The sequence below is a fragment of the Mustela putorius genome, unplaced genomic scaffold (genome assembly GCF_011764305.1).
Source record: "Mustela putorius furo isolate JIRA1106 unplaced genomic scaffold, ASM1176430v1.1 tig00000430_pilon_pilon_pilon, whole genome shotgun sequence".
NCBI lineage: Eukaryota > Metazoa > Chordata > Mammalia > Carnivora > Mustelidae > Mustela > Mustela putorius.
The window spans coordinates 21,784,465-21,806,250 of NW_025421377.1; the positions used below are offsets into that span (position 1 = coordinate 21,784,465).

At 40.6% G+C, this 21,786-nt stretch overlaps 1 protein-coding gene across 1 annotated transcript in view; it reads right to left on the minus strand.

Annotated features, from left to right (window-relative positions):
• Positions 1-21,786, minus strand: part of ADAMTS3 (ADAM metallopeptidase with thrombospondin type 1 motif 3) — a 251,730-nt gene that overhangs the window by 40,439 nt on the left and 189,505 nt on the right. The window contains exons 5-7 of the mRNA XM_045079854.1: positions 21,461-21,660; positions 2,294-2,377; positions 336-492 (exon numbers count right to left, since the gene is read on the minus strand). Of these exons, the coding sequence (XP_044935789.1) occupies positions 336-492; positions 2,294-2,377; positions 21,461-21,660 (441 nt within the window). The remainder of the gene's footprint in view (positions 1-335; positions 493-2,293; positions 2,378-21,460; positions 21,661-21,786) is intronic.

Consider the following 21,786-nt stretch of genomic DNA (forward strand, 5'->3'; position numbering starts at 1 on the left):
AAAGCTCTTTGGCAGCAATCATTTCTCATGGCATCTCCGTTCCCTTCCCAAGCGGTTAGTGGAAATCACGTCGCATTGGACAGGATCCCCTCCACACCCCAAATGCACAGTCATTATTTTAAAGGCAAGTATAATTTATTATACCATTTAAGTGGCATTTAACATCGTGAATTCCACAGAAGTCACTGGAAGCAATAGAAAGACAGTGTGTGCCTGGCTGATGCATGGTGGAAAAGGATAGAAGGGAGCTGAACATTTGAACAGACTCCTGGATTTAGGATTATTTTTGGAAAGTCATGCCCTTAAGTTTTTCTTCTGCACGTTAATAGAAATACCTTGCATTCCAGCAGGTCCGAAGTCTTGCCTGGTTAAGAAAATTGCATGATCATGGTGTTCGGGGTGGTTCGGATCAGACTTTTGTTGTTGGCAAGCCCAGCGACACACGTTCTCCAAGCTTCTGGATGGGTTTCCCCTTTCTATGAGGCTGATGGACTAAGAAGAAACAGTGTGTTGAAGAAGTGCAATATTTCAATGAGGTTCGATAATCTCATTTAGGGCTTATGCATATGCCTATTCTTGTTTGGGGATTCTAAACGCCCAGGAAGGAAATCTGAACAGTGACCAGTGGTACCTGTGTGACAGGTGACTGCACGTTTATGGGGACACGTGGCGCTGACCTTTGCTATCGTTGGGCAACTCAATGTTAATCATTGGGGTAAGAACTCTAGTAGTCCATTTCCTAATCCAGCTCAGATTTCTTAGTTTTATAGACATTAAGAACGGGGGGGGGGGGGGAGGAAAAGATTCTGCTGTGATACTTTTATCCAGAGTTCTTAAAGGTCTTTGGTTAAAATTTTTATTTTTATTTGCCCAGAATTGAGCAACATAAGTGAAGTATTTAAGTTCTTCAATGAGCTGGCAAAGCTGGTCAAATCTTCATTTCAGGAAATGGCCCAATTACATAAACTTTACACTGAAAAAAGCAACTAACCTTTTCTTAACCTCAGAGCAATGAAGAGAGATGTACTCTTATCTGGTATTTACAAGAGGCGGACTGACATTGCCTGGAATGTTGCTACTACCACATTAGGATCAGGAGTTAAAAGTTTAGAGGGAAAGGGGCCCATCCTTCAAAAACTCAGTATCCATACTTTCCAGAGTAGCTCTGATTGAATAAGAAATTGAATTTGGAGCCCCACATTAGTACCTAGTTGGCTGACAGGCTGAGAGTTCTGTTACATTTCAGCAAATGTCATTATCGGTGTTTACATTCTGAATAAAATGAGCCTGGTTTATTATATGCTGATCACATACTTCTCCAAACAAATCATCTAACAACCCACTGAAGGCTGTTAATATCTCCAGCTGGAGTCAACTTGTGTTTAGTGTTCGTGACACAAAGTAGGTCAGGCTTGGGGAATAAAGTAAAGATCAGTGACACACTCTCATCAGAAAATGATAAGTGGGTGTTACATACATAATGAAATGCAAACACACGGATTTTTTTTCCTGTTTGCTAAAGGCATAATTTCCTTAGTATTTCATAATCAGGAGGATTAATTATGGGAGGGGGACATGTAATTTTAAATATCAAGAAAATTGCCAAGTTAGGCACTTTCTCAAAGGAAGAAACCAAGGTCATCCATTTAATTATTTCCAAGGACAAGGACCCATCTACTGCTATTTTAAAGCCAGCTGAAGTTCGTTACATTACATGAAATTCCTACCTGTGCATTTTGACCTAACTTTTTGTTTTCAGAAGGAATAGAGCTCTTCTAAGGGAGTATCCACTCTGTACTTGGCTTTTCTTAAGTGGAATGATAGACATGTAAAATACTGTTTTTCACAAACCATGAGAGGGCAAGGATCTTTGCTGCTTTTCTTCACTGATATATTCAAAGCACTAGAGAGCATCTGACACATAGTAGGCACGCAGCAGAGATGTTTTAAAAAAATAAATGGTTCGAGAATTTGATGATAATGGTAGACTGAGGAAATTCTCTTTCTTCACAATTATATGCATTTGTTTTCATTCATACGGTCACGCCTAGAGCCAGGACCACTACCTGTGACTCCATTAGACAGATAAGCAAACGGTGTCAGCACAAAAATCATTATCCGCTCAGACCGGGAGATGAATGCTTGCTGTGGCAGTTTCTCCTCCTCACTTGTAACCAGCTAGGTCTACGTGAGACACCAGGGCGACGTGTTCGCTACAGCTACAGAAATGCAGTCTTCCGTTTGTTAGCTCGGTCCTTCGTGTTCATAGTCCACATATTTAAAAGCATTTTACCTTTGCGTACCCCAGCATTATCATGCGCACCAGGACCACATTTATATGCACTCCGAGGGACTCATCGTGGTAAATTTCATTCACCTGGAAACAAAGCAGATCGTTGCTAAAAGAAGGGTGACAAGCGATTTCATGAGATGGACAACATTTTAGGGCTCAGTCATGTGATGACAAGTGCTAGAGTCAAGTCCCTTTTTTTTTAAATTTGGTTTAAGCTGAACTCTCTGACCATTAGCTCTGAAACAAGTCTCAGGTATGTGAATCACTGATGCTGTAAACCCCACCGTACCTTGAACAATGGAGAAGATACCTCCAAAGGGCTTCATTAACCTATTGCTGTGTTAGAAAGAGACCAGTGTGCTGTAGCTCACATATAGTAGTCATCGAAAGCAACCACGAGTGGGTGACTCAGACAAGAGTCTGCAAGCTGAGCAGAGCCACGGTCACGTAGAAGAAAACAGAAAGAGGCATTTGTCTCGTGCCCAGGTCATCACAAGCTGCCCAAAGTCCAGCTGGGAGAGCCCGTGGAAATGGACTTGGCGTGCAGCAGCTGTCGTGGTTTATCTGCAGGCCAGTGAGTGGGTAGCCCCCTCCCCTCGCCCCCGGTGCTCTAGCAATAGGGCAGCTCAGTCGATGAGTAGTTAGAAGTCCTATAGTGTTAGAAGTCCTTTCACATCTGAATTACTAAGGGGACCGTACAAGTGCACATTAAATAAATATCACGCTTGGGTAGAGTTCAGAAAAGCTAAATTCAGTCACTCCTTATTACTTAATTTTTTGAAGTCAGTTGAAATTTCAAAAAATCATTTGGTATACCTTAAAATCATAGATATTAGAATTGAAGCAACCTCAGAGGTCACAGTCCCCACAGATTTATACAGACGAGTGCACGGTCAGTGGTGAGCAGATAGGAATCTGAAGTGGCCCATCGTGGTATTTTCTGATTAAGCTGGTGCGAAATCAGTGCGCGTGAAGGTTGCTTATTAAGGTGGCAAATGCCGGCAGGAATGGGAAAGATGGCGTTATCTGACTAGATCACAAAACTTCTTAGCTATTCTCAGGAACAGGGACTGAACATTTGTCACAATAACTAAAATACAGATGGAAAACTAACTGCGGTTCAACTCGAGGTCCAGAAGACTGTAGGCACAGCAAATGGAAACCCTACAGAGAAAAGAGAACCATAATCTCATAAAGAGAGACTTTAAAAAGAAATATAACTTAAGAATAATAGCATGTCCTAAAAAGCTCCCACAAAACTCATGAGTCATAAAATTACGAAGTCCCACACTGACCGAGAAATGGGAGCAAGAAATCCCAACGGAACTATCTCAAGAATCTCATGGGACCGCAGAGAACACCTTAAAAAATCATGGCCTGAAATCTAGACTAAAGGCATCCTTACTAAATTTGTACGGAATAAAAGAGAGGACTGCAAACACGGAGGTTAAAGAAAAAAGGGGGCAGACATGAGTCGAAACTAAAGAAGACAAAGTATGGTTTGACAAGAGAAAATGTAGAATCCTCTTAAGTGGAAAAACGCATTTACACACACACACATAGAGTTTACAAACGCACGTACACATAGAGGATGGCAAGACCCAATCTCATACTTGTTTGAGAGAAGCCAAGTTAAAAAAACAAAACAAAAAACAAAACAAAACACCTCTGTAATGTGCAGACAGGCAGCCCAGAAGGAAGCCATCGCTTTGGGAGGCCAGGGTATCCCTGAAGCATTGAGTACATTTTATCTACAATGTCTTATGAAAGAGAAGTTGACAAATACGTATATACCCAGAGAAGAGCAAAAAGCAAGAAACCTCGAAAATGTGTCACATAAAGAAGGGGAGACACAGTGGCCTAGAGCCTGACACCAATTTTCTCAGTTGACCTCTTGGTTCAAACCCTCATTGTCGTATGGTCTCCATCATTCTTCGCCTCAGTCGGAGGGACACAGGAATACTACCAGACTGGGCTGGTGCGAGAATTAGAAGATTGAACTCATGCAAACCGCGTGCCCCAAAAATCTGTGAGTGAGAAGAGGAGCGGGACATTACGGAATAGTAGAACAGAACAAACAGAAAAGAAAAACCGAGAAAGGAGACTTACTAGCTGCCATATGGAAAAGACTTACTAGCTTCAATTTATTCCATATATCTATAGGAAATAAACAAAAACCATGGGTTCCAACTGAGAAGGGTAAATTCTAGGTCAATATAAGAAAAGACTGAAAGCTGGACAAAAAAGCTGTGATTTCTTATGACCTTTTCGGTCACGGTCACATTCTCTTATCTTACTCCACACCTGCCCAATTGAAGACTGAATCTCCTTCCTCTTCTGGAATAATTATCTGATAAGAAATTCCCAACATTATAATTCCAATGCAAGCAAAAAGTCTGAAGCCAGGCATGTTACTAACACATTCATCCAGAGACTCAGGGACATTCCAAGAGACTTCTTGTAAGTCAGCTGTTCTGAATTAGCAACTCCCCTACTCAGCTTTATGTAAGCGAAATGTAAATGCATTCGATGCTAAAAAAAGAAAAAAAGACTGAAAGTAATGCTAGTAAATACACAGAATAGGGGAATGATATCATTCTAAACTAAAGTAGTTAGGTTAAAAAAAAAAATTCTAGAGCAGAGATGACAGGAGGGAACACAGATCAGGAGTGACCCCTATATTGAAAAGGCAGGAGACACTTCTATCAGAAAATCTTAGACTTGCACATGGAGGAAAGGTGGCAACATTGGCCAACAGCTTATGATACTAGAGTTAGTATAATCTATAATCACCCTAAATCAGTAAATTCATCTGTACTCGGGAAGTTTTAAAATCACTACAATATCAAGGAAGTCTAAAGGACAAAATTTATGTTCCCCATGGTAATATTACATTATAAAATGATGGAGTAGAAGGCTACTTTTTTAAAACTCAAAGATACCATTTACCAGATGAAAAGTACTGTTTAATCAAAGTCACTATGATGTCAGGCTAATTAGATAGCAGGATATGCCAACAGAAACCAAATAAAAAATCAAGCAGGGAACCTCCTGGGTCAGCACACATTTGTGAAACTGTCATAGGACATGCATAAATTATTATGGGTAGAAATCACTAAAAATAAGGCAATAGTATGTACACAGAGCAGAAAGTATTCCTTCAATATGGCAAAACAACACACATTAGGTGTCCATGCAAAGCGTTGGATATCACTTACTATTTTGCTTTTCAAAGTTTAAAAAATACATTATTCACTTTAAAATGTACTTAGGAATTTAGCTGTTTTTCATTTCACTAGCCTTATTAAATAATAGGATACAATGTTTTCTACTCAGAGGCCTACAGGATATGGTAAGTTCAAGAAATAATCAGCAGCATAGGATAAGATATTCAAAGACCTGGATTCTGACCCACACATGCCAGAAGGACTGGAGTGACCTTGGGCTGATCATTTAACCTCCCGGGGCCCTCTGTTTTCTCCTTGGCCAATTATGGTTGGACTTGCTTTGTCTGCTTCAAAGGGTTGTTGTCCAGATCTAGCAAAATGCCCCACAACTGCCCTCAGAAAAACACAAAGAACTTAAGCAACCTTCCATCTATCCCTGGAAAAGATTTGAAAGCCTTCCAGATGTATTTTCATAATCTACATGAATAGAACAAGAAATATAACTGCTTCCTTCTTAGTTTTCACCTAAAAGGGACTTGAAGTCTCTCACACTTGAAATCTCAATTGAATGAAAGATGTAATTTAAATGATATCTATTAAAAAAAACTATGGGGGAAAATCATTTTGATGCTTAAATTTTTCAAAAATACTGCCTCAATGTGCAAAACTTTCTCCAGCAGATGGCAGTATGCACATTTTTGAGGAGGGTAAAGGCGGCTTAATACACCTGGAGGTATTTACTCACCACCAGTTGTTATGTCTGCCTTTCCCTATATTTACACATAAATAAAATAACTTCCTTAAAATTAAGTAAGAGTTTGAAAATATTCTAGTCTAAGGAAAACACTGAGTCATTTGACTCTTGAAAGCTAAGAAAAATACTGAAGACATCTTTATTTAGATTGTTTTTCAATGTCATCTACTAAAACCGATGAGAGACACAGAGAAACTCCCAGAATCTGACTACAAATTAATCACAAATTTTAACAATCAATAAATTATGTACAGAATGAACTAAAAACACATCATACTGAATGAACCACTTGAATCTGTCAAGATGAACTAAAATAGTATTTGTTAAGAAAGCATTTTTACAACTCTTTGTGACAAGGAAAGTGATTTTTTTCCCTAAGTAAAAATGACAACAACAACCAAAACCAACAGCTAACATTATACAGAGCTTTCCAGATTCCAGACACTGCACTAAATACTTTATATTCATTCAAGTAATCCTTGCAACTACTTAGAGATACCATCAACTACCATCAATCCCTTCAACTACTTTAGAGATACCATCTCTGTTTTACATCAATGAAGTTGAGGCCCAGAGAAGTCAAGTAACTTGCCCAAGGTCACACAGCTAATAGATGCAGCAAAGGATGAAAACCTAGGCAGTGTGGCTCCAGAGCCAGTCGTGTTCACCATCTTGCTACACTTCCACAGACCCACAGACCACAGCACTGTTACTCTGCACAAAACAGCTGGTTTTCGAATAACTGACAGTGGTTCGCTATCCCTGAATTTAAGAAATTGGTGTGTGAGTATATTGAGAAAGAGGACTTAGCAACCTCACTTCCTTTCATAATCTTCCTCATGTAAATTTTAAGGAAATGAGGAACTGGGTTCTAAATTTACCATAAATAAGGATTTCTTGACGATCAATATGATGGTATTCTAAAAAATACTGGGAAAAAGAAAGAGACGCTAGAACAGATCACTGGAAAAACTGAATAAGAAATGAAAAGATACCCAGTGTTTTGGGTGTGTAAGGATAAATATCCTAAAAAGTCACATATTTGACACAACATAATGCAAACCTATGTAAAACCAAATATCCTTTTACCGCGTGAGCCAATCTATTAGAATGTGTGTAGATCATCCGTGAGGTGTTCGGGTTGAGCCCTGAGCTTTTATTAAATCACCTGAAAGAAGGGGTAAACAGAACATGAATTCAATTTTCAGATAACCTTAAATTAGAAGGGGTTGCCAATAATGTGAGAGGGGGGGAAAGGTAAAATCAAGTCAAGTATTCCTTTCCTTGAAAGGAAAATTCCTTCCAGGTTTGTTCCCGGACAGGACAATTTCTCCCGGGACATTTCCCTGGCAGGACAGTCTGACCCGCTTTGTCTGACTAGCTGATGAACAGCTTTGTCTGGCTTCAACAAAGCAACACTCATTTTTCTTCTCGATGGGTGGATTAGGTCTTGAGAGACAGTAGGCTGAGTGCGTAAGAGCATGTGCTCTGCAGCCAGGCTACCTGCGATCGATCTTGGCTATGTGAGCTTGAGTGTGTTATTTGCCTCTATGCTTCAGTCTTCTCATCTGTGAAATGGGCTAATTATAGCACTGTCCTTACAGGATTGTTGAGAGGAATAAATGAACTCATATACGTGACTCTATGCTTATATGCTTAATAGTGCTGGCCCTTGCAAGTGTAAAATTGTTAGCCATCATGAATACCATTATTCATATAGATGAAAATAAATGATACCCAAGTACGATTTTTTTTTAAAGATTTTATTTATTTACTTGACAGAGACAGACAGATCACAAGTAGGCAGAGAGGCAGGCAGAGAGAGAGAGGAGGAAGCAGGCTCCCTGCTGAGCAGAGAGCCCACTATGGGGCTCGATCCCAGGACCCTGAGATCATGACCTGAGCCAAAGGCAGAGGCTTTAACCTACTGAGCCACCCAGGTGCCCCCCAAGTACGATTTTTAAAGAGAGAAAGAGACTTGGTTTATGGAAGGCAAACATGTCTAGGTAATTTGGGCTGGACATAAAAGCATTCTGAAATGAACAAGAAGAAACAGTGCTCTCTCCATGACTCATCTCTTACAGAGCTAAAAGCTCCAAATATACCCCTACTTGGATTCTCAGCCAATATTCTGTATTCCTTTCACTCCCAGTAGGTAGCTGACTCTCTTCTCTTCTCTCACCTCCAACCACAGACTAAAAATAACTACCTTTATTAATAGTTTTATCAAATATTTACTGAACAGTTACCATGTGCCCAATTGTCCTTGGGGCAGGAAACAGAACTCTGATTGAGTTTGAGTCTCTGTTCTTACCATCACTATGTTCTAAAAGGTAAAATCTGTTACATGCACAGACAAAAATCAATCAATAAATAAAAAAAAGAAAAAGACATGCAGACAAGGTCATATCAGATAGGAATACATGCTCTGAAGAAAATAAAGCGGAGTGATGAGACAGGGGACCAGAGGGAGAGAAGAAGCTACTTAAGACTTAGTAGTCAGAGCAGGGAGACCCAGGGTCAGGGGGTATGTCCTCAGGAGGGTATGTCTGGAGAGCACGTGCCAGAAGCCCAACCCGCATTATGGCAACAGTTCAATGCCCTGAAAAGGAGTCATCTTTATCACTACTTTATTTTTTTTTTATTTTTTTTAAAGATTTTATTTATTTATTTGACAGAGAGAAATCACGAGTAGATAGAGAAGCAGGCAGAGAGAGAGAGGGGGAAGCAGGCTCCCCGCTGAGCAGAGAGCCTGATGCGGGACTCGATCCCAGGACCCCGAGATCATGACCTGAGCCGAAGGCAGCGGCTTAACCCACTGAGCCACCCAGGCGCCCCTTTATCACTACTTTAGAAAGAGACTTAGACTCACAGAAGTCATAAGATTTTTTTCCCCTCCCCCAAATTAACACAACTAAAATTCAGGTAAGTCTACGTGAGGCTGATTCCTGATCTTTTTTCTCAACTACCTTGCTTGCCTTTTTTTCTGTCCCAGGTAAGTGCTAAGTCTTCGGCTGCTTTGGCCCCAAAGGATCTGCTCCAAAAAATTAACACTTAATTGCCTGCATTCAATCTCTCCTTTTCCTGGAGTTCCTTTTCCTCTTTAACTAACATTCTCAGTTCTCCCTCCTCGTGAAAAAAAAAAAAAAAACCCATCTCCAGTGCTCAGCAGTACGTAATACTCTTCACACGCCGTTCTCCAGTGACACTATGGTGCTTCTTTAGTGATATTTGCTCCCTTTTCTCGGCCTAGCTCACATGCCCGTGTGCCTCCAGCTTTGGTTTTCAACCCTTGCCTCTTCTCTGTTCTCTCCCTGCAATGTTTCATTCGCTGCTGTTTCTTCAATCAATACCTGTACGCTGATGAGCGCCACATGCTGATGTCGGGGACCCTGATTCATCTCTCTGACGCTCCAGAGCTATCCGTTCAACTCCAACAGCAACAGAGCTACCTACTGGGAACATCTCTATATCTCTCAAAGGATAATCGTCTTCTCTCAATACTGTTCTCTCTTGCAAGTGTCTCAGGTCTGTACTCTCAAGGCTCTAGTTGAAGACTCAACCATCCTCGATTCACTTCTGCCAAAACGGCAGCTGATCTGTCACTCAGTCCTGCGGACATCTCTCAAGTCTATGTCTTTGGGTCCACTGCCGGCAGCTACTCTCCAGCCTAACTGTCGCAATAACCTGTTAAAACTCTTGCAAATGTTTGCCTTTGGGTAATTTGGGCCATTTCGGTAGTTCTCCGGAAGGGTCAGATGGTTGTTTTCAATAAGCACGAGTCTGTCCTTTTATGTTAATTATGACTTTACCTCCTTTGAGCTTCAAAGGGAGGACCAAGAAGAGGCAATTCAGCTAAAAGGACTTAAAAACTCTTCCGGCCTTTAGTGAAAGCATACCAGAAGCCCAGGTAGACCTCATTCCCTCTCATCAAGAATGAGAATGATGATGCTCTCAACAAGCTTAAAAGATTTTCTGTGTTTTTGGACCCTGGGAAAAATAAAGACTGCTATAAATCTGAGAGGGATAAGGTTAGTCTGATATTTGTTGCATAACAAAGGGAAAAATGAATGAAGTCAGGAAGAAAATTGGGGGCTTCAGAAACAAAGGGGAAAAGGGCACCCGAGTGGCTCAGTCCATTAAGGGCTCCCTGCTCAACGGGGAGTCTGCTTCTCCCGCTGCCCCTCCCCCCTGCTTGTGCTCATGCGCTCTCTCTCTCTCAATAATAAATACAATTTTTTTTTTTTTTAAAGAAACAAAAGGAAAGGGGAACAAGACACCGAGATGCTTCAGTAAAAATCAAAGGGACCTCTGAGGCAGCAACACTGTGGGGTTGTCCTGCTGTTACGTTAATTTCACCTGAGATGTTCAGACTCTTCTAGAACTATGGGTCCAGGACATTCCAGGGAAGGTATGCATGTTCATATAAGGGATGGCCAAGCAGACTTATGTCTACTCCAGTCTGTCTCCATGACCTGTTATGGTCAATCCACATTGGGGAAATTAATTCGTTGAGGCTGCATGATGCAGTATAAACCACAAGGGGTTTGGAGCCAGATGGACTGAGTTATCCCTTAGTTCTGGATACTATGTGTCTGTTCACAACACAGTGTCTAACAGCGTCTCTTCCTCTAGATACATGAAATTCACTGAGATTCTCTTCTTAAAGCACAGACTGATAAAGTCACTCTTCTTCTTCTTTTTTTTTTTTTTAAAGATTTTATTTATTTGAGAGAGAGAGCACAGCAGAGGGAGAGAGAGTAGCAGGCTCCCCGCTGAGCAGGGAGCCCGACATGGGACCCAATCCCCAGACCCTGGGATCGTGACCTGAGATAAAAGCCAGATGCCTAATTGACTGAGCCACCCAGGACCCCAAAGTTACTCATCTCTGAAACTCCTGGACTCTTCATTAGCAAGGTGAAATTCAAATATCTTAGAGTGGCAGGAACATCTGTATAACATTAACTGCAGCTGCCCTGTGCAGCCTCATTTTCTGTCCTCTCAGTACCCTTCGATTTCACCTACAGACAAGTCTCCCTCAGCTCAAAGCCACCGTGTCTGCTGCCCATCTTCCCAGAGCCGTCTTCTCCTTTTCTAGCAGGGAGATGCCAATTCATTCTCTCAAGTCCAACTCAAACGGCATCTCCTCTGTGAACACTCCATCTGCCACGGGCCTTATGTGCCAAACCATCCCTTTCTTTTCAGTTCATGTTTACAAAGTAATCTGTAACAAAATCATTCTAAGAAATTAGCACATTTTATTATTATTTGTTGATTTCACCTGCCTGCTAGAACTAGCTCCTTGGGAAAAGGAGCTCCATTTTATTAAGTTTTTGTCTCTCTAGAAGCAAACAGGATTTGGCCTATGGGAAGGTATGTCTGTTGGGTGAATCATTGTCTAGAGGACTGATGTCAGTTCTAATGGAAGAAATGGATGAAAGATAATGACCCACCATAGACAACTGCTTCATGATTTGCCTACATTGCTGAACATGTATAGTCCCCAGACAAATCTGCCCTGCACTCCTGTTCAATGTTTTAAGAATCATTAGTTGAGAAATCAAAAGCAGTGTAGAGACTCCATCATCATTAATTAACCAGTAGTCACATGTATCTGCTAATGCTTGGAGAGTCATTATTCAAACTTTGTTAGTACCAGAGTCCTTACACAGAGTATATGTTTTGTTTTAAAAATATTATGTAGGGAAGCCGGCCATACTCACAGAACACAACTGGGTTATTATTTCGCTGCGCGTAAGTAGCCAATTTCAGTGTAAAAAAGAATTAGAGTTCTCCTTAATTATTAATGATTACTTGGAAGTACAATTATTTCTCATACTGGGAGGCACCTTTTAAATAAATTATTTTCTTTTCACTTGATAAATCCTGATATTACAACGTGGACTCAGTTCTCCGCAGAAAGCTGAAAATTTTAATAGGCACAACAAACCCAGATCACTTCCCAGATCTTAGTATACGACGATGATACCTGCCACAGACAGTCAAGTGTGGATGACAGAGGCCATCTGGCACAGTGAAAACAAGACACCCTCCTGAACACAGAATCTGCTTCATCGCCCTGTGACAGAGAATATTTTAAAAGATTGCTAATTGATTTCATTCAATCAGGCAAGTAACTGAATTCTCAGTGGCTGGTTCTCCACTTTACTTCAGATCTCAGTTTAATCATCACTTCTCGGTCTAAGTCTTTCTTTACCATCATGGCTGTGTAAAATCCCCGTTATTTACTTGCTCTGCTATTTCTTTTCCAAGCAAACTGCCGGCTCCATGCATTTCTCTTAGTGTAACCTACGATGCTTTATCTGATTTGCCCACCAGTCTGTAATCTTGGAATGGGCGGGAAATAAATCTTTTGTGTTCACCTCCATATATACCTGGTATATAGCATTAAAATATTTGTTAAAACAATCAATTAAAATTTTGCGGCATGTTTACTCTGTGTCAGGCACTGTTTTGTTTTGTTTAATTTTATTTCATCAGTGTTCCAAGATTCATTGTTCATACGCAACACCCAGTGCTCCATGCAATACAAGGCACCGTTCTGTTTCATTAAAACTTTTTTTTCTTAAAGACTTTATTTGGGACACCTGGGTGGCTCAGTGGGTTAAGCCTCTGCCTTTGGCTCAGATCATGATCCTAGGGTCCAGGGATCAAGTTTCAAGACAGGCTTTCTGCTCTGCAGGGAGCCTGCTTCCTTCTCTCTCTGCCTGCCTCTCTGCCTACTTGTGATCTCTGTCTGTCAAATAAATAAATAAATCTTTAAAAAAAAAAAGACTTTATTCATCTGACAGAGCGAGTGAGTGCGCACACGGAGAGGGAGTGGCAGGCAGAGGGAGAGGAAGAAGCAGGGTCTCTGCTGAGCAGGGAGTCCAATGCGGGGCTGGATCCCAGGACTCTGGATCATGACCTGAGCTTAACTGATTGAACCACTCAGGGGATCCCTTCTTGGGACTTTTTGTGTGTTTCTTTAGACTTAAGTTTTTAGAGTCATTTCAGGTTTAAAGACAAATTTGCTGGCAAGCACAGAAAGTTCCCATATACCTTTTACCTCCCCACATATTAAGATTACACCTTGCATTAGGTGGTACATGCCTTGCGATTGATGAATCGGTATTGACACATTCTCACTGAAGTCCACAGTTTGCACAGGAGGATTCACTCCTTGTGTTCCAAAGTTCAATGAGTTTGGACAAAAACCTAACGTCTTTATACACCACTTTCACTTCCATGCAAATGTCCTGTGCTCCACTCCTTCATTTCTCTCTCCCTCTCCCTGACCCCCTCATGTTCTCCTCGTCTGAGGTGTCAGATACTGTTTTTGATGTTGTAAATATGAAGCTTAATAATGTACAGCAACTGCGTGAAAGGTGAAATATGGTAAACACTAGTTAGGCATTGTAGTAACTGAAAGATACTCTAGGATTCAAAAGGATTAGAGAAGCGCGCCTGGGTGGCTCAGTGGGTTAAAGCCTCTGCTTTCAGCTCAGGTCATGATCCCAGGGTCCTGGGATCAAGCCCCACGTCAGCCTCTCTATTTGGTGGGGAGCCTGCTTCCTTCTCTCTCTGCCTGCCTCTCTGCCTACTTGTCATCTCTGTCTGTCAAATAAATAAATAAATACTATCTTTCAAAAAACTACAAAAAGGATTAGAGTAGATGGGATACGTATCTTTTATGTCTTTTTAATTGCCATTCACTTAATAATTTGGTAAAAGTTTGACCAATTCCAATGCAAAATAAAATGACATGATTTTACAGAACCAGCGTGCGCTTCTTTCAAATCAAACTAACACTGAGAGGAACTGTTTTCATTTCATCCCTTTACAACCTCTGTGCTTCCTGGTCTTAACCTGCCAAGAACTTCTCGGTGTTCTCCCAATGTCTTAAACATGACAAATACCCATCCGCCGTTGGTTCAATGACTGGTTTTTAAAACAGAACTGAACAAAGAAGAGAAACCCTCACTGGAGAGTTGTAGGATTGTTTTCTATCGTGATTTTCTTATTTTGCACTGATTTCCTTCAGTGCGACCTTTATAGAGCCAAACTGAAACAGGAGGGTTGAATGTTCCAATCTCCTCTCTGCCTGGGATTCCCTATCACCTTCTCCAAAGGTCCAACTTCTACCTACCATTCAAGGCTAAGTCCGTGTGTACATCTTCCTCGTTCCCGTACTTCAAAGACATCTCTAACACTCTTACCCTATAGCACCCAATCTATACTTCCTTTCAGTTAATTAGTATTTTCTAGGTTTCATTTACATATTCATAAACCTAACTTCTCCTCGTGAAGTACATCCTCAAGGGAAAAACATCTCTGTAATAAAAGTTTTCTGGCTTGAATAATGGGGTGCTAAGAAAATGAAGGACAAATCGGCAAGACCGAATTTCTTTGCTATAATCTCTGAAGGTACCTCAAAGAGAACTACACTGAAACAGAAAAATAATTTTAAGTAAAATCTCATCAGTCTTGTCATATGTAAGTTATACTTTAACAAAAGTTGATATATAAGAGTAATGTTTTATGGTATTTCAACACTGACTTTATTTACTATTAAATCACATATTCATTGTGTATTTTTCTCATGTGTGGTTAGCAAAAATACACAGGCCATTCCTTTTGACTACTTGTCTCTATCCATAACTGAACTCCCCCCAACTTATATTACAGTCTTTAAAGGTTATAAGCAAAGGAAATGAAACAAAGGATAGCATAAATTAAGGGTTCTTTGATGATATTTATTTTTGTTTTTTACTTCATTCCGAAATAATTTTAGACTCACAGAAAAAGAACAAAAACAATATAAAGTATTCCTATATACCTAACCGTCTCCCAATTTAATATTTTGCGTAACAAATCAATGAAACCAAGGGTTGGTTCTTTGAAGAAGTTAACAAAATTGATAAGCCTCCAGCCAGACTTATCAAAAGAGAGAGAGAGAGAGAGAGAAAGGACTCAAATAAACAAAATCACAAATGAGAGAGGAGAAATAACCAACACTGCAGAAATACAATTGTAAAGAGCTATATGCCAGCAACTAGGCAACCTCGAAGAAATGGAAAAATTCCTAGGAACATATAAGCTACCAAAACTGAAACAGGAAAAAATAGAAAACTTGAATAGACAGATAACCAGCAAAGAAATTGAATCGGTTATTATAAAAACTAACAAACAAAAGTCCAGGGCCAGACGGCTTCACAGGTAAATCTTACCAGACATGTAAGGAAGAGTTCATTCCTATTCTCCTTAATCTATTCCAAAACACAGTAAATGGAGGAAAACATCCCAAATCAGTCTAGGACACCAGCACTCCACTGATACCAAAACCAGATAAAGACTCTACTGAACGGCACCTGGGTGGCTCAGTTGGTTAGGCAACTGCCTTCAGCTCAGGTCATGATCCTGGAGGCCTGGGATTGAGTCCCACATTGGGCTCCCTGCTTGGCAGGGAGTCTGCTTCTCCTGCTGACCTCTCTTTCTCTCTCTCTCTCAAATAAATAAATAAAATCGTAAAAAAAAAAAAGAATCTACTGAAAAAGAGAACTACATACAGGTCAGTATCTCTGATGGATATGGACGCAAAAATTCTCAATAAAACGCTAGCAAACTGAATCCAACAATACATTAACAAAAATCATTCACTGCGATCAGGTGGGTTTCATTCCTGGGTTGCCAGGGTGGTGCAATCAATCAACACGACACATTATATCAATAAGACGAAAGACAAGAACCATATGTTCATTTCAGTAGATGTAGCAAAACCATTTGACAAGGCACAACATCAATTCATGATTTATAAAAACCAACCAACCAACAAACAAAAACCTCAACTAAGTAGGTTTAGAGGAAATACACCTCAACATCATGAAGGCCATCTATGAAAACCCAGAGCTAACATCATCCTCAGTGGGAAAACAGAGCTCTTCCTCTACGGGCAGGAGCCAGGCAGGAATGTCCTCTCTCACCGCTGCTATTTACTACAGGACCGGAAGTCCCAGCCTCAGAACTTGGACAACAAAAGGAAACAGAAGCATCTCAATCAGCAAGGAAGAAGTCGAACTGTCACTATTGGCAGTTGACGTCATACTATACATAGAAAACCCAGAAGATTCCACCAAAAAACTGCTGGAACTGACACACACATTCAGCCAAGTTGCAGGACATGAAATCAACATACAGAAATCTGTTGCACTTTTATACACCAATAATGAAGCAGCAGGAAGAGAAATTAAGGAATTAATTCCATTTACAATTGCAGCAAATACAAAAAGATACCTAGGAATGAAGACCTATGCTCTGAAAACTATAAAATACTAAGAAAAAAAACTGAAGATGATACAAAGAAATGGAAAGACACTCCATGCTCAGGGATCAGAACAACAAATATCATTAAGATATCTATGCTTCCCAAAGCAATGTACACATTTAATACAATCCCTATCAAAATACCAATAGCAATTTTTCACAGAGCTAGAACAAACGATCCTAAAATTAGTATGGGACCTCAAAAGATCCTGAATAGCCAATCTTGTAAAAGAAAAGCAAAGCAGGATGCCTGGGTGGCTCAGTTGGTTAAGCGATTGCCTTCGGCTCAGGTCATGATCCCGGAGTCCCGGGATCGAGTCCTATATCGGGCTCCCTGCTCTGCAGGGAGTCTGCTTCTCCCTCTGACCCTCCTACTTCTCATGCTCATTCTCTCTCACACACACACTCTCTCAAATAAATAAATAAAATCTTTTTAAAAAAGAAAGAAAGAAAGAAAAGTGAAGCTGGAGGCATCACAATTTTGCACTTCAACTTACAGTACAAAGTTGTAGTGATCAAAACAGTATGGTACTGGCACGGAAGCAGACACACAGATCAACAGAATAGAAAGGGTACTAAAGCCCATTAGGTAGAAATCAGTAAGTCAAAAGACTTTTTTTAAAAAACCTATATTCAGATCAAGATAAAGTTGTTACCTGCCTAGAATACTCAGAGTTCAGGAAAGCAAGCTTCACAGCTATTCACATGGTAACAGATTTCTGGCAATAGGGTTTGAATATAAAATATAAAGAAAAACTGTTGGAGAAATTTCCAGAATAGCCCAATTACTTATATTTTTCACTCTAAGAAATTTCATTTCTATTTCTTAGATTTCTTCCCAATCTCTCCTCTCAATTCTTTCCTTTTATTGCTCTACTAGTGATTTTCAGCTAGGGATGTTCATCCAAATTAACCCATTATGTTTAGAAAACACTAACTCTTGGGCCTATATCCCAAACACTCCTGATTCAGAAGCTCTTTTTTGACTCAGAACTTTTGCAGTTAATGACCCATGAGACTGGACCACTCCTTCCCCCGCTGTTTGCCTACGCCTCTTCCTCACATAATTCCTGTATCTCCGGCCACATAATGTCCTTGTTGTTCCTAACCCCCTATCCTAAACACTCCCCACACTGCCTCGTCTCTCCTTGACAACATCTCTTTACTCTTCTTCATTTGTCTTCTCAATAGTCATTATTACCTAAACTTACCTACTTATTTCTCCTTGGACTATCACCTGTCTCCTCTTTTAAGCTCCAAGAGGGCAGAGAATTTTCTATTGCGTTCTTTGGGAAAATTTCTAAGCCTACAACGGCCTTGTACACAGTAGGCAATGGATGACTATTTGTATAATAAGACACGCCCCGTTGCTGAGAACCAGTTTCCCAGCAAGTCAGCCATGTTACAAAATAGCAAAACTAAAATTTCTTAACATACCAAGATAGGATATGAGATCCTAAGACAGGCTTAACACATATCACATACATCTTATTTGAAGCATAAAAGGCTTGCCAAGAATCTAGTCATTAGTCACACTGTTTTAGAATATATTCAGATCTGTTTATTTCTTCTTTATAGATGAGACTTGGATACATTTCAAGATCTACAAAAAAGAAGGAGTTAAAAATAAAAGAAGACGGAAGGCAGTTGACTATTCCCTCCTTCACAGATTCAGAGAACCCAGGGGGGTGGGTAGAGGAAACCCACTCTCCCTCTTAGAAAGTTAGAGCAAAATCACCTCGGGGCCTGTTCACTTGACCCTTAAACTTCCGAGAGAAGTGCTAATTTAGGGAGCTGCCTTTCCTGTGTCCAAACTCCCAGATTCACATAGCCTATCACTTCAGAACTTCACCAAGCTCATACGCAAAACCATTACTATCATTAGGCAATATGGCCCTAGAATAGAGGAAATACATTTGGTCAAAAAGGTGGCCAGTTGAGGCGCCTGGGTGGCTCAGGGGGTTAAAGCCTCTGCCTTCAGCTCAGGTCATGATCTCAGGGTCCTGGGATTGAGCCCCGCATAGGGCTCTCGGCTCAGCGGGGAGCCTGCTTCCTTCTCTCTCTGTCTGCCTCTCTGCCTGCTTGTGATCTCTCTCTCTCTCTCTCTCTCTCTCTGTTAAATAAATAAATAAATAAAATCTTAGGAAAAAAAAAGTTGGCCAATTCACACAGCTAACTTAAAATAGCAGATAAATGAGGGGGAGGTTCAGGGGAACAGGCAAAGTAGGTGAAGAGGATTGAGAGGGACAAGCCCTTCGTTATAAAACAAATAAGTCACAAGATGGACAGCATAGGGCAAAAGTAAATAAAGTAGCAGATAAATTTAAAAAATGTTTAATATCAGGCACCTGGGGGTCTCAGTCTATTAAATGTCTGCCTTTGGTTCAGGTCATGATCTCAGGGTCTTTGGCTTGAACCCCATGTGGGACTCCCTGCTCAGCGAGGAGCCTGCTTGTCCCTAGCCCTCAGCCCCTCCCCCATCATGCGCGCTCTCTCTCTCTCTCTCTCTCTCTCAGCCTCTGTCCCTCTCTCGCAAATAAATTTAAAAAAATCTTTAAAGAAAGAGTTTAACATTACTCCTGACATATAACAATTATGTTTTAAGTGTTGTTACTGGAGTATTATTACTGTCTCCCCTAAACCCCTGCCTACATCAATTATTTCAGATACAACGAACTTCTTAAGTTTTAAGATTTTCTCTACTATAGCTCCATTCTGTGATGCACTATTAACTTTAGAATAATTTCTAATATTTGAGATGAAGACTTAGTCTATTATCTAACTCTTTTTAGTGGACTTAAGAATAAAACAGCCCTTTTGAGTATTATTAAACCTGAAGTGTGGCACTTCGTTTATTCTTTGACACTCTTCAAATCAGAATTACTGTCTGGCAAATACACTTTATCCATTTCTACTTTCTTGTCAAAAGATTCTACCTAGAAATCCTCTATGTTTTCCACCCTTCAAAAGACAAAAGCAAACAGCAAACAACACAACAAGAGAAAAAGCCCTAAAGACCCAGTTTAACTCCTACCTTCATGAATTACAGAATTAAGAAACATCTTATGGAGCCTTTGATTTTATAAACAGATTTTATAAACATTTCAGAAATGAAATCCCTTTGTCGAAGGCCTCAGAGCCAACAGGCAGCAGAACGAGAAAGAAAACCCTCGCCTCCAAGTTGCAGTTTGATACCCTCAACACTCGACGACTTGAATGACTGTTGTCACAGCCGCCTTCTCCGAAGTCCTATAGCATTTACAGAACAGCACCTGTCCCGTAAACCTTAATAATAGCATGACTAAATAATAAGTTCCGTGAGGACAAGGACCGTATCAGATGTCTGCTGCCTGATGCCAAGAGCCGTCTGTCGTCCTGAGCACCAGTTAGGAGCCTAGGACGTCTGTAGGGATTGGCTACCCTCCCTGGTGAGAGGGGGGCAGCAGCCCAGGGGCACAGTGAATGCCGTGAGCGGGAGGGGCATCTCCCTTGGGATTTGGAAGTAAATTCCATGTGGAAAGCTAAAATAGGATTGTTTCCTTCTGCCTGTACACACAGCACAGTGACTTGTTACCCATTTATTGCCCATGAAATCCTCTCAACATGCCTAGTAAAATCAGTTTTCTCTTTGCAAAGAGAAAAACAGTTTTCTCTTTGCAAAGATGGAGACACTGAAGGAGGCTCAGAGAGGAGAAGCAGCATGCCCCGAGTTTCTCCACTAGCAAGCCAGACAAAAAATTAATAGTCAATTGTCAAAGAAATTCATGTAATTCACAAATAATGAGTCTCTACACACATCTATAGTCAAAGCCAGTAATTGGTATTTTACGTGATATTCAGTCTTCATACCAGGAAGCAGTGCCAATGAGCAAAGAGAAATAATTTCTGTACTTCCTTTCCCTCTCACAGACCCGTGGCAGGGGTATGTACAATCTTATAAACTGGCATCTCGATAAGCAAAAATATATTTAACACATAGGCTTAAATATTAGTATAAATAAAATGGTGATTAATAAAATCAATAGTATTCTCCATTATAATTATTTGAAATTTAATCTTAAGCGTGGAAAGAAGGTTGGTAAACAATAATAGATACCTGAAGAAATTAACTTAAAAAATCAAAAGCTGAAAAAGAGAGAATAGGCTGAGGTAATACATTTGCTAGATCAAAAAAAGAAGTATTTTATGATTGTAGGAGGTAAAATATGTAAAACAGAGTGCACTATCATCTCAATTATCTTTTAGAAGTACGTGGTTTAGATATTTCTCCTCAACGGCTCCCTGCCAGTTCACAGGGGAAAAGAGAATCCCAGTTCTAGGCTGCAGACCATATTTCCCCTGCATATGATTAAGGTCATAAAGGAGAAAGAAAGGAGAGACACGGTGCTCCACTGTGCCCCAGCCGGACTGCGCTCCGTATGTGTATTTCCTTCAATTGTATGATGTTGAAAGACACCACTCTGATTCAGAAACCCTGGCAACAGGCACCCACACGGTTATCAGCCCTAAATCATTCATCATCATCTCGGGAAATGGAATGATGCTATCTCATCCTTCGTGGTCCCTATCAGGGCAGGTGGATAAAGTCACAAGAGTTTTGATTATCCCCAGAACACAATGAAAATCCTAAGTCCTTCTATAGATCCATCTTATTACAACTTTTTCAATCTACGATTTTTCCCCTTGATGACAATGGAGAACTAGCTGATCACCCCAAAGAAAATTCAGTTTCATGCTTCCTTCTTTTTTCCATTCTTATCTGTCGAATACGCAGATCAATATTTGAGTTTAACGCACTCAGGTGCACATCTGGGGTGTGGGCTCCAGCAGTGGGAGTCCTCCCATTGGCTTGCAGAAGACACGAACACAACAAGAGAAGCGAATCAGAAGATCAAAAAGCCTCAGAGAAGAGGCGCTACTCACAATATTCATCAGAGTGAGGAGGTAGTTCTGGACGTGCTCTTTGCCGTGGAAGCGGACCACGGAGTCGTCCACCCCTAGCAGCACCTCGATGTTGTAATCGTTCTCTCCCGTGTGTCTGCGGTGCCGTGCGGCGTCCTTCAGCTGCTGGTGGATGCTGCTGGAAATAGTACCTACATCGTCAAGGCCTCCCAGATTCGACCCTATTAAGAAACAAAAGGAACTCAGGCATTTCAGCTTCCCCAATCGACCCTCTGAAAACTCTTGACACAAAAAGAAGCTTCTAGGGGTCCAACATTATATTATATTCCCTAGTCTATATTATTTCC